Raw genomic sequence first — 14,264 nt, 5'->3', positions numbered from 1 at the left:
TTCAGATTATAAAGAAAAAGTGTCATTAATATAGAAATGGCAGATATCATCAAACAAAGAAATGATGAGTGTAGTCCAACATCAAAACAATGTATACACAAAGAAAAGAAAAAATTTTTTAGATACTTTACAGTATATATATATATGCTATGTATACTCCTTTACTATTTTAGTTGGCTGATGAAGGGCATAATGGGCCCAAAACATGTGTAATTATGCACCTATCAACTGAATAAAAGATGAAAAAACTGCCAAGTGCCTTAATTTGTAACACTCAATTGTGTTTCAAGCAACAAAGTACAAAGCATGGTTTTATATTATAAAGAAAAAATATGAAATAACTATATTTATAATCATTTCTAAGTGATCAGATATTTTCAGATCATCTCTTTAAGAGCAACATTCACCTAGACTTCGATAGTACTCTGCTATAATGGCAGTATGAACTATACACGGTTCACAAAAATTATTGCAAAAATGCAAAAGATCCTTCGCTTGTGCATATAAGACAACCTAGGTTTTTGGCAGTGAAAAATGAATAAAAACCTTGTCTTATATGCAAGTAAATATGATATTTGAGTATTTTTTTCAGTATGGAATGCATTATTGTAGTTTACATTAATTTCTATGGGAAAAATTGTTTTGCATTATGAGTATGGTTCTGGAACAAATTATGCTCATTAAGCAAGGTTCCACTGTATAACATATTAAGAAGAATAGTTTTTAATTGCCAGATTAATTCTTAAGATACAAAATCATATTAGGCTTATTCTTGTTAACATGACATAACAATAATAGTAAGTAAAATCTCCACCAACTTCAAAATTAGTCCAACAGTCATCAAAATTATCACCTTTCTTACATTTTTGACTTACTCCAGAAAGTCTTCATCAGGAAACTGGAACATAATGGAATGTTCATTGAATCTTCAAACAGGAAAATGTAATTTTGGATTGAATACAATTTAAAATCAGCTGTCATGCACATACCACATAATGTATGGATAGGCAGTTCACAATGTATTGTCAAAGCATGCCTGACACATTTTTTAGAATGACACACACTTCTTCATTGTTAATGCAATTTCCTGCTCTGTTTACCTTGAAAATTTCAAGGGCATCCATTTCTTTAATGTATTCCCCACATAGCAATGATTTTAACATGGAGGCTTGTTGAAAAAAAACAGGACAATCCCAGCTTCTGATGAATAGATGGAGGAGGATGGAAGTGATTTTTCCATGCTGAATATATTGTATTTGTGCTCCTTAACACGATTGGATAATAATTGTTTGCTGGAGCTGATGTAAATCAGATCTCCTTCTGATCTGTCATCCCTTCTATACCCCAGAGGCTCTAACCAAATCTATTGGATCCTTTGTATTACTAAGTAAAAACCATCAAAGTTCCTTTGTAAGTGATGCTGTGCCTCTTGAAACTGGCTATCTAGTTGTATATAAGAGACAAAAAAGCACAATTACATTGCAATATCAAGTGTTCTTTCCTCTTGTTTCTCTCAGGTTGTGTTGTATCATCATTCTGTACTGGTTTCACAGCCAAAAGCTTACTATTAATGTTCTCAATGACTCACTTAGAAAATCCATGATTGGTTACTATGTTCTTAAGACAGTCTATCACAAGTTGTATGTCCACCCTGCTGGTGCAGGATGAATGTGCTCTTTTGATAAGTGCTGAAAATGCTGAAGATTTATAGTGGTATGGATCATGCAAGTCTGCTGAAATGTAAAATGGATCAAATTAGGTTTGTAGTATACAGTGGTTTGGATATTACCACCTTTCAAATACATAAGTAAATCTAGGAAATGTATCTCCCTGTCATTCATCTGGTTTACTTGTAGTGTGAGCCCACATGAATTAATGTTTATGCGTAACACTAATGCCTTCAAATGTAATCTATTCTTCCAGATGAGTACAACATTGATGTACAGTACCTCCTATACAGTGTGATGTTTGAAAGAAAAGAAGGAATATCCTGTTTAAGCTGACATAAAAAAAAATTCACAGAGATCAGCCAAGATGGGACTACCCTTAGGGACTCCTCTCTGTTGTAAATAAACATTAGAACCAAACTGAAAAAAGACGAGTAACAAAGGTGGTGTGAGCTCCTCTATTGTTACTCCTTTTATGGTTACCACAGTTTACAAAACAGGATATTCACATACAAAATTCAAATATATCAATTTTCATGTACAAAAATCACTCTTTCCACTCATGATGTTACACCTAAAGAGAGAGAGGCTAGCATTTGTGAGCCCATCCATACAATATCTAGAGTCATTCATGTTGTGCACAGTTTTTAAAAATTTAGGCATTCTTCCAATTAAACCTTAATTACTTTTACATAGGATACAAAGTATCCTATGTAAATGACAGGGACACATTTTCAATCTTAGATAAATTGGGTGCTTGCATTTTTCCGTTACTAAAACCAAATATAGGCTCAAAACTATATTACATAAGGGCCATGACAAGAACACCTCAAACCTTTAATAGAGCATCACAATAACATCCTGAACAACAGATGCTATTCAGGAATGTGTTATAATATGACCTTGTACTGTACCTTTATGGATGGTAACTTTGCTTTTCAAACAACATATAGATCACACAACTAAGTTTATCTGGAAGACCTTATACATGTCTAAGTTTGAACCATGTACTAAACCTTCAATCAAACTCTCATAGCTGTGGATTATGCTCTTTAAAACCTTGAAAGCTTGATTCACTGCCTTTCTGGCATTCATAAACTGAACAATTCTATATAGCGAATTTTTGGGAAACGTGATTTTTTTATGTAACATTGATGTATAGCACTTTCTTCATACAGAATAGATACTAGCAGGTCTAATTTCTATCTGTAGATGGCTTTTGTGCTTAGACACTTGAACTGTTTGATTGGAACACTGCTGTATAGCAAATAAGATGGCAACATAGAGTATTCATGTTTCATTCAGCAACCTAAAACATGTCAATAAGTCAAGAAAGCTAAAGATTAACATGTCTGAGTGAAAGAATATTAAAAGGAAGATGCTGAGAGACTCTGGAAAGCCATACCAAAGCCAAAGAGGAAAACAAGTAGCTAAAAAGAACCCTCCCTGTCAGGTGATTGAAACAATGCTGTACATTAATTAATATTAGGACAATATTACATACAATTAAACAAGAAATATGGTTCAAATTCTACATGATGATCTTCTGCTGTGTATGTTTGCAAAGGTCACAATTTACTGCAACAATGGAAGTGATATGTCATTCTGAGAAAAAGAAGAGCCAAACAAACCAAGTTCTGCCTCCCTCTACAGCTTTCCACTCTTCACAACAGATTACTTCCAACAACAAAAGAAAGTAATGTAAAAGATAAAAATTAATTCAAAACAACTCTTATCTTAAAACCGATGGAGTCAGATAAAATGTTTCTTTTTCTTATTTGTACTACAGTAAAGCATCGTTAATTGGAACGTCGGTAATTGAAATGGCCGGAAATTGGAACGATTTTCAGTCGGACTGTGTCGTGCTGAATCGAACGTTTTTGATACTAAATTTACTTCTAAAGTATAATTTTCATGTTTTTTATATTCTTCAATATATTTATTTTGTTTGTACAAAATGCAGAAATAATTTTTAACAATACGATAGCCTCGATGATTATTATAAAAATTTTCGTTAGGCTTAAAATTGATGAAAATTCAACACGAAGCGACACGCAACGGAGAAAAATTCAACAGGAAGCGATATGCAACGGAGAAAAATTTGAACATCGAACAGGTTAATATATTTTTTCGTACAAAGTCGGAAATTGGAACAAATGACTAATTGGAACAACCCCAGTCCCCAATTGACGCTCTACTGTATATATGTTAGTACCCAGAAAATTAATCTCCACTCTTTTCTGACGTACATCAGAAAAGAGTGGAGATTAATTTTCCGGGTACTAACATATATAGTACAAATAAGAAAAAGGAACAAAAGAAAGATTTGAAGGACGTATGTCAGCATAAAAAGCAGGAGTACAGGAAATTTTATGAGCAATTACTCTCATTTTGAAGTAATCAGTTTGTGAGAATCTGATTGACAGTATTATCAATTTACTTACATTGATAATGTGGTCAATGTACAGCTATATGTGTGTTATTAATAAACTGCAGAACTTGCAAATTGTAATGCTACATTTATTACCTTATTTATGTGCCTTTCCTTTGTATTTTTAAAGTTTATAATGTTACAAATGTATGTCTTACTACTACTAATATTTTCCCATTAGTTAACATATAGCATTTTCCCTTAATAGTATAATATATTGTTGCTCCACTAGTACATTCTTTAAATCTATTTTAGTTTTGAAACATTCAATAAAAGACTTAATTATGAGTTTATAAATACTGTAATGTAGTAATGTACCTTTTGTCTTGATTTAAGAATCAATTTACTTTGAAGGTTTCTGATACATAATAATATCAGAAACTTTCAAAGTAAATTGATTCTTAAATCAAGACAAAAGGTTTTTTTTATGCAAAGAACAATGATGTATGGAACATTTTAAGTGCCATACATCATTGTTCTAGACATATTTCAATTCTGGAAAAGGTCTTTTGTAAAATACAAGATTAATAATTACTTATTATTGCTCTGGGGATCTACCACCTGTTTTATTGTATATGTTATTTTTTATGCTTAAAATTCTTTCGTGTCATTGAGTTTTCCTTTTTAAATTTTTCTTACATTTGATTATTCAAATATGTTAAAAATTAATGAAAGCAATATAATGTTCAAGTCCTTTAAATCCTTTATACTCCATTCAGGAACTAAACAGTAGGTGACTTGAAACAAAAACTTCATAAATGACCAATAAACACCATTAAAAAAAATTACACATTAAAAATGATCTCAACATCAACCTTTCATTGTAGGATCCAAACATTAAAATGTTAAAATTTGCACAACAGCATCCACATTGTATAATCACACTTATTAACTGAAAGTCTCTGGTGGAGTTTTTGGGCAATTAAGGATTTAAAGGACTTAAACATCGTTTGTAATGTCTTTATTATTTTTTCAAATGAAAAAAAATCCTGTGACTTATGTATGATTCAAATGTGTGTTCTTTTTTAGAATATGTCAACATACTAAAAAAAAAATGTTTATATTGACATTCTATGTATGTTCTTCATCTGAAGATAACATTAATACAACATTGAAAGTACTTTCAATGTTGTATTAATGTTATCTTCAGTTTTATGAAGTTATTTATTTGAAAGTACTTTCAAATAAATAACTTCATAAAACATAGGTAGCTATGTTTTATGAAATTATTAAAGTACATACAATAAAAGCATACAAATAAAATGTACTTTAATGAAATTATTAAAGTACATTTTCCAATAAAAGCATACAAGAAACACTGTCTTTCAGCATTATTAGTTGTATGATTGTTGAGAGCACATTTATTATTTTTGAATTGCTGTAGTTTCATGATAATGGTTTCTGATAATGAACTTATTAATCTAAATTAATATGCCTCAATGTCCTCTATTTATTAAATAGTCAGCTAAATTAAATAAAACAACAATCTGTGAAACTGAGTTGCTGTATCCTTAAAGCCAGTTTAATAATTCCTGTTAACAGATATGTACTAGTGGACAAAATAGGATAACTTATTAATCTGCATGCAGACTAACACATGAAGCTCAGAGTAATAGCATTGAAAATAATGAGATTAAGACAGTAATAAAAGAATTCAATGAAATATTTCACATCTGTGAATCCCTTAAGCAAACAATATAGGATGCTGAACAGCCAACAACAGTGTATAGAGAAATAGAAAACTGCTTTTACAAAGTAACAAGTGAAGAAACAGATTTTTCAAATCAAAATGTCTCCTATACTATTTTTTCACGACTACCATGAATACCATGGTATTATTCAATTTCAATATTTCAAATTCAATAGTTACCCATTATAATAGCAATAACTAGTGAATATAGAAATATTGAAATTGTATAACAACACTTGCTTAATTTATCTTTGCAGACTCTGAAGATGATCCTTTAAAAGGATTGAAAGAACTCATTTGAAACACAGAACAAATATGGGAAAATTAAAAATGAATATTTACAATAAATAAATAATCTTAGTTAAAATTGTACTAGTGTATCAAAAATAATTTTTCATACACTAGTTCATAAGCACAAATGTTCAGAAGTTAGGGAATGATTGTATTTGATAATGTTTGCAATTCCTAATTAAACATATGCTAATGATTTGTCTTGAATATCTTAAACATATCAAATGCAACAGATTAAAAAAAATAATGACAATCGAACATCCATCTAGAAACGGTTTGGAACCTGATGCAGAGTCCAGAAGGGGTTCGAAAACATTTATTTGTAGATATTTATGTGTTATCACACCGTAAAAAGTTCTGTGTACATAATTTTTTGAAGTAATTCTGGTGTGGTGAGTAGCGAGTTATTCTTAAAAAAAATAACTCTAACTTCAGAACAATTAATAAAACTGCAAACTGATTATATTTAAGCATGAAATAACTCTCCAAGTGAGAGGACATGAACTTAATGAGTAAGATATCAGTTTTAGAAAGAAAAAAATGGGAATCTGCCTCTTGCTAAATAAAAGCATACATTTCCAATAATAATTAAAAAATTTTTGATAAAACTTAAGATTGCAAAACTAAAACAAAAATATGATTATTATTCATTAATCTTGCATCAAAATAGCTATCATAGTTATAATATCTTACAATTATATTACAAATTATATGTGCAGAAATTATAACATTAATATATAAAAATTCAAAAACATAGTCAAAAACAACCACAAATATAATTGCAAGTGATTTCTTTTTTATCAATTATTATTTTTAATGAAATGCATTTAAAATTTTATAGATTAATTAAATTTATACCTAGGTAAATTTCCATCCATCTCTACCCAAGTTCCTCCAACAGGAATAAAACGCCCTTTTGCTACAAAATATCTCACTCTTTCATATAAAGAGGGATAATTTTCCTTCACCCACATAAATTGTTGTGCCTAAAAACAAATAAAAGCATACTAAAAATCAAATTGATATAATAGAATACATCTACAGTGAAACCTCGATCCATCATTCCTGGATGTATTGCTTTTCCAATAGCACTATTCAATTATTAGGATCTTTGAGCTAATCTTATAAAACTGTGGAAATTAAACCCACATCAATCATTCCTTGATTTATCATTTTCCCTTCAAAATTTTCAATCCTAAATGTTAATACCAAACTGATTGTTTTTAAGAAAGAGCAATACCACACACACAAATATTAGTATGCATTGATAATAGAAGTTGATGTTTTTGAAATATGGTATAATAAGTAGTAGTTTGGATTCTATATAGTTTGCTATGTAACCTTGCATATATCTTACCTGCCAAGCAATATGGTGATGGTGGTGATAACAATGACAATGACAAACCTGAACCAGTATGGTGTTTTACTAAGTACTTTGTGCTTTTGACTCCATGAGAGCATTTCTGTATATTCACATTACCAAATGAGAACAAGCAAACATGATTAATGAAAGTTTATTGTTCAGCTTGGAAATAAAAAGTCCTAACTACTCAAATGAAGATTAATGACTAAATTATATATATTGGATCTGACAGTAAAAAAAAGTATTATTGGTGTGTGTTTTGATTGAATAAATACGAACAGGCAAATGTGACTTTTTCCATCTTATAGAGGCCCTGCATCTGTTTTTTTCCCATATCCATAATTTTTTTTGGATTTCTCGATAAAAGCAATGAATTGAGGTTTCACTGTAATTTCTTCTGGTTTTATTATATATAATTAATTTTCTAAAGTATTTTCATCATTAAACATACAAGAACTAAACAGAATAAATTGATACTTTTATCTGCTACAAAAATATTTCAAATGTAGAAAAATACACTAGACTCTCAGTTAACCAGCATCCATGGGGATTGATAGATGCAAGATTGATGTAGCTTCTGGTTGCTTGAGGTTCTGGTTGCTTGAAAGTTGTTATTAAAAATAAGCCTAATACTATACCTCACACTACACTATATCATAAACTCTGTATTGATTTGATATTAACATTGAAACAGTAATTAAAAGCAAATTCAGACAAAGACTAACACAGTTTTATTATAAAATAGCTTTGCGAATGCAGTCTGCAATTTTAGTTAAATAGTAGTCAATAACTTCAACTTAATGAACTTCACTAACAATTCTTTTTTTTAACTTAAATTTCTGCTAGAAATTGATTTTATTTTGATTTTTATTTAAATTATTATTTCTTCAATTTTTGCCAGTTGCCTGAGTTCCAGTTAATAGACAGTCTACTGTACTTATGATTGCAAATTTATTTTTAGATTGCTCCAGATAATTTATAAATCATTAGAAATTTGTAAATAAAACACTTCTGGCAAAGCACATACTTCAAATAAATTCTCTCACAATAATGATAATTTTTAAGTTTGAATAATTATATGCTAATTTTGACTTTGAAAATTCAATTTTCACTTGTATGACTTATTGATTTGATGTAATTTGACAAATTTTATTTTTTTTGATCAAATATATTAAATATTCTTATTTTACAACAACAACACACGAGTTGTACCTAGTAAAATATTTGCTATAAAATTTGTTGTTACAGTAAATTATAAATAAATAGGAAAAATAAAGCAAATAAATTTATTTATATAAAATTTATTAATATAACACACACAATTTCTTGGTATACAACAATAATACTTTTTATGAATTGGAAATAGAGTTTTGCCTTAGCATATTCTATATAGATTGTAGTTTTTCATTTCTTTTTATCTATCAGTAATTGTTCTTTGTCTTTTTCTTTGAAAGAAATAAATGTCAGTCTTCCTGATCAACATTTAATTTACAATAATTTTCTTCAGGAGTGGGTGGTAGCAAAAAAATCTGATGTAACACAATAATATAATGGTAATTGAACAATAAATAGTAAGCTGAAAATTAAAATTTAAATGAACACCAATCTTGACAGAAATAAAAAATTTAATTTTCACATCACCCAAGATAGATGTGGCCACATGGCTCTTTTCATTCTGGCAAGCAGATGTTGTTGCTAGTGTTCTATGTGGAACAGCTGATTATTTCCAGTATGGTGTGGATTGTTGGTTGAATCATGTATTCATATTCATAAGCATTCTAAATTTCATTATTTTATTTATTTTTTTATTTATGTTTTTGTTTGTAAAATTCCAAAATTTAAAAATCATTCTAAACAAATTTTCAATATTCTAATGTTCCAGAAACAGAACAAAAGTGCATTCATGTATAGGTAGACCTAAAGTAGATCTATAAAACAGGTCAAAAGCATTTGTCCAATCATTAAATAAATGTGCTGGAAAGTGAAAAGGTTGTTTGTATGATATTTTTTAGTTTGTTCTTATTGAATTATACAGTATTTATATTACTCCTACTAATTATTAATTTAAAAAATTAGCATTGTATATACATAGCTGTATTCATTTTCTTAATAAATTATATCAGTTGCATGGCATTTGACACATTGTACCAAAATTTGTAAATCTCAGATAATTTGAAACTCAATATTTTGAAGTTGTGATTATTTTGTCCCCTAAATTTCAAACTGATGAGGATTTATTGTAATATAATTGATCTAAAAATAATTTTATTCTTTAATCAATAAAAGAAAAACAGTATAATAATTTTTGAATGTGCTTTTACAAAAACAACAAAAGAAAAACTTCACTTTTATTAATAGTAATATCATTCAATTTTTAAAACCAATTTTCTACCATAGTAAATCTAAATTTTTATGTTATTTTCTATTTGTAAGAAGGCTTATCATTTCATTTAATGTCTTTGAAAAATCAGATGCTTAGATTTAATTAAATCAAAAAAGCCAAGAAAATATAAACTTAAATTTAATGTTAAATTTAAAATATACAAATAACTTAAACCAACACCTTAATGTTCGCTGAGAGATTTATTAATTTAACTAACGTTTTCGGCTTACTCAATAAGCCATCTTCAGGTTTTAACTTTCGAAAAAGAAACAATATTGTTCCATTAATAGAATACAATTGTTTGAAAAAATTCAAATCATTAGTAACGGACAAAAATAAAAACAAAGAGGATGAACATGGTAATATAAATAAATAAATATACAAAAATAAATAAAAACAAAAAAGAAGAACATAGTAATATAAATAAATATACAATAAAATCGTAAAAAGATACAACAAATGTAAGATAAAAAAAACGTTTTACCATTTGTTGTATCTTTTTACGATTTTATTGTATATTTATTTATATTACTATGTTCTTCTTTTTTTGTTTTTATTTATTTTTGTATATTTATTTATTTATATTACCATTTTCTTCCTTTTTTGTTTTTATTTATTTTTGTATATTTATTTATTTATATTACCATGTTCATCCTTTCTGTTTTTATTTTTTTTCCGTTACTAATGATTTGAATTTTTTCAAACAATTGTATTCTATTAATGGAACGATATTGTTTCTTTTTCGAAAGTTAAAACCTGAAGATGGCTTATTGAGTAAGCCGAAAACGTTAGTTAAATTAATAAATCTCTCAGCGAACATTAAGGTGTTGGTTTAAGTTTTTTGTATATTGAATTCTGCTGGGTACGAGTGTGGTTTATACGGTTAAATTTAAATGTATTTCTTTACATTTTTCCAATATTCTTTTCATCCAATTGTTTATTACTTGTACTGAGTATAATAATGTCACACTTAGAATTATTATAGAAAGAGAATAAAGATTAAATAGCTACTAAAATGGACAAACTGAATTAGCTTTGAGAAAACTATCAAATAATTCTACATTAAATTGGAACACTATTTTCTAATTTAGTATACAGTAAGGATCCTAAATTATTACAGTAATACTGATTAACTGAGATCTGTTTAATCAAGGTTTCAAATTATCTGAGTTGAATAATAAAAGAATACTTTGTTAATAAATCTTAGTAAATTACAGTTCATTTCACAAATCTCGGTTGAGCAATGTGCACTATTTGAGAGGGACTTTAGACATTTTGAAAAAATTCTCTCTGGTAACTTTTTACAATAATATATATTTTAATTGTAATCATAGATATACATTTTTTTTAAATAAATATGGATGTAAATAAAACTGTTTTATTGTATAATTTAAAAGTCATTATAACCAATAAATAGATCTAGCCTAATCATAGAATATATTATACATGCTAATGCATAAAAATCCAGTTTACTTGATAATTTATCAAATACTCAATATTATCTAACTTTTTGATTATCTAACATACTTTTGAGCTCAACAAATTGAGACTACTGTATTTATGTAAAAAAGAATTCAAATTATGATTAGGAAATCATGTAATAGCTTTCCTTCTCTCTCTCTTGAAAACTGTTGAAAAACATTAATTTTAATAAAAAAATCCTAAATATATAATCACAATTTTAAAATAGCATAATTGACAGAAACTAATTTAAAGTGAAAGATATAGTGTTAATATATTTATATTTGCATATATGCTTAACAGCATAGTTTTTTATGCTATGTAAAATTACAGTGGGTGATCGGTTAACAAACATAATCCATTCCAAGACTTTGTTTGCTATCCGAATTGTTCATTAACCGATTATTTATTTATGGGAATTTGATTAATTCATTCTGGAGACTCCAAAAATTAAAAAATATATACTTTCTTACTATGTTTATTTATATGTAATAGTAAAAATACATATATGCACAGTCTTTTGTATTTTTATTTTTTCCATTTTTATTAGCAATGTTTTTTCCATTTGTGGGGGTTAAAGAATCTGTCTAACGTCAATTGCTTGTCTCTCTTCAGGATTTTTCAGAAGTAATTAATAGCATTGGAATTGTAAAGATCTCCAAGCCTATTAACTTCAACCTGGTTTAGATGCCATTCTAAGATCATTGTTCTGACATCCTCCCACTTCTTTAAAAGATGTTTAATAGCAGATATTGGCATTAATCCTTTTTTTCAGAAGGAAACATATCTTGCCAAGTTTTTTGGTGTTCTTCATTCAAGAGTTCTTGGCATTCTTCTGTCTTCAGATCCATTTCAGGTTCCATTATGAGCCCTACAATGTTCTTTATTTCTCAGATGTGATTTTTGTTACTCCTTTAGCTGCTTGAGTCTTCTTGATTATACTGTATCTTTCTTAGAAAAGATTGAACTGTGGCCAACTGTAAACCTGATCAAGCCATACTGCCCAGTAACATCAGACATTTTCTGCTCACTCTCTACCTTTGCTATTGTACTCTCACCTTTCGAAAATAAAAACCGATGCAAAACTTAACGAGTGCCCGCCTGACAGTCTCGCGAATACTATAAAAAATTCTTTCTGTCAGAAAAATGAAAGGCTGGAATTACAAGGGAGAGTTTCAAAGGTCAGAGGAACACTGCTGATCAGTATATACTGGGTTGAGCATCAATGTTGACGTATCCCGTGCACCAAAAAGTCTCAAATTGTAGCCTGAAGACAAGGAAAGACCAATCGGTATTAATTATTTTACGTCACTTTTTGTGCTTGTTCTGTGAGGTGTTCATTATCTGAACATAAAAATCTTTTGCGAAAGTGTTCGTTATCCGATTTGTTCGTAGTCTGAACTGTTTGTTAACCAATCACCCACTGTACTTGGTAATATTTAACCCCTTCGTACCCGCAATCGAACTGAGTTCGATCGGTTTACATAGCGTTACACAGAAAATGGTGTTTTAGACCCTCGGAGAAAAAAAATCGGCGAAAAAAAAATGTTTTTTTGGACTTTCGGATGTATTTTCAGTCCCCAATTTTTTTGAAAAATTTTTTCCTGCGCGAAAAAATTTTATTGCGATTTTAATTAACCCTTAATGATGGGCAATTAACGCTTAATTGTTTTTTTATGGGATTTTTTTATAGAACTTTATTTATCCTTCTAAACTTCTAGCGCACCGATTTTACTTCGGTAAAGTTATTTAAAGCTATTTTCTGATGTAAAAACAACATCCGATAGTTTTTTAATTTTTTTAATTAATAGATTTTATAATTACGTTTAATTAAGTCGGGGGGGGTCGGAAATTTCAATTAAAATCGTAATTTTAAAAAAAAGTTTTGAAATATCCGGCCATCTAGTATTCACCCTACTTTTTACCCTTCTCCTCCCGAGAGTTTCATGAGAATGTCCCGCGAAACAGGACACCAGCTGTTCTCAAGGTCATCCAGCTGTGTAAACAATGACTCATCGGTGTCAAGTTTCGCGCTAAGGCGAGAAAAAGGAAATTGTACTTTGAAGTGTTTTCTTCAAAATTAACACATTTCTTTCGTTTTTTTTTTCGTTTTTAATATTTTTTAATGTAATTAAACATAATTAATTCAAAAAATTTTAAAAAAAAGCGCAGCGGAAGGGGTTAATACAGGAAATATTTTTATATTTTTTATAGTAATATTTTTTTTTCTTCTACATTTAAAGAACTTTTGTTATTGGAATTTGGTTTTTAATAATATATATTTGTATAAATATACTACACATACTATAAAAGCTTTTCTATTTTCAAGTTATGTAAATATTCTAAAGATTCCAGAAATCAATCAATCAATCGAAACATGTTAAATATTAAATAAATTTTTTACAATCTTTCAAAATAATCACTGAACTTCAATGCACTCTCTCCAACAATTTCTCAACTTTAGAAAACATCTAAATTAATTGGCTTCTTTCAGGAACAGAAAAATTCTTTTATTCATCTTATATGACTGCACAAGTTCTATTGACTGAAACCATTTTCCTTTTAACTTTTTTCAACTTTGAAAAAAGCAGGTTAAATTTTCACTACTAGTTCCTAATGACTTTTTCTCTTTCCCAAAACTAACAAATGTATAAATTCTATTAACTCAAAAATAAAAATTTGAGCCAATAGAACTCATACAAGACAAATTAAGAGTATTTTGCAATCCTTAAGAAAGTTTAATTTTCTAAATGTTTCTGAATAAGGGAAATTGTTGGAGAAAGTGTATTGTGAAGCTTAAGGGCATTATTTTGGAAACTGTTAATAAATTTATTTATATCCAAACCTGTTTTAATTTTTGACTCATTTCCAAAACTTTTTGAACACTCCTACTATCTTCCAAATTTAAGCAAGAAATTGAATTTTATTTTTGTGAAAGCATTTGAATACTTTTATTTCCAGAAATATTTAAATTCTAG

General features: G+C 28.5%; 1 protein-coding gene across 2 annotated transcripts in view; it reads right to left on the bottom strand.

The window, feature by feature from the left end:
* LOC136977663 (alpha-mannosidase 2C1-like) overlaps positions 1-14,264 on the bottom strand; it is a 105,556-nt gene that overhangs the window by 64,960 nt on the left and 26,332 nt on the right. For both annotated transcript variants that reach the window (XM_067273195.1, XM_067273196.1), the window contains exon 6: positions 6,938-7,065. In XM_067273195.1, the coding sequence (XP_067129296.1) occupies positions 6,938-7,065 (128 nt within the window). The remainder of the gene's footprint in view (positions 1-6,937; positions 7,066-14,264) is intronic.

This window comes from Centruroides vittatus, unplaced genomic scaffold (assembly GCF_030686945.1).
Source record: "Centruroides vittatus isolate TY-2023 unplaced genomic scaffold, ASM3068694v2 contig_466, whole genome shotgun sequence".
In the NCBI taxonomy this organism is placed as follows: domain Eukaryota; kingdom Metazoa; phylum Arthropoda; class Arachnida; order Scorpiones; family Buthidae; genus Centruroides; species Centruroides vittatus.
This window is presented reverse-complemented; position numbering and strand designations above follow the sequence as displayed.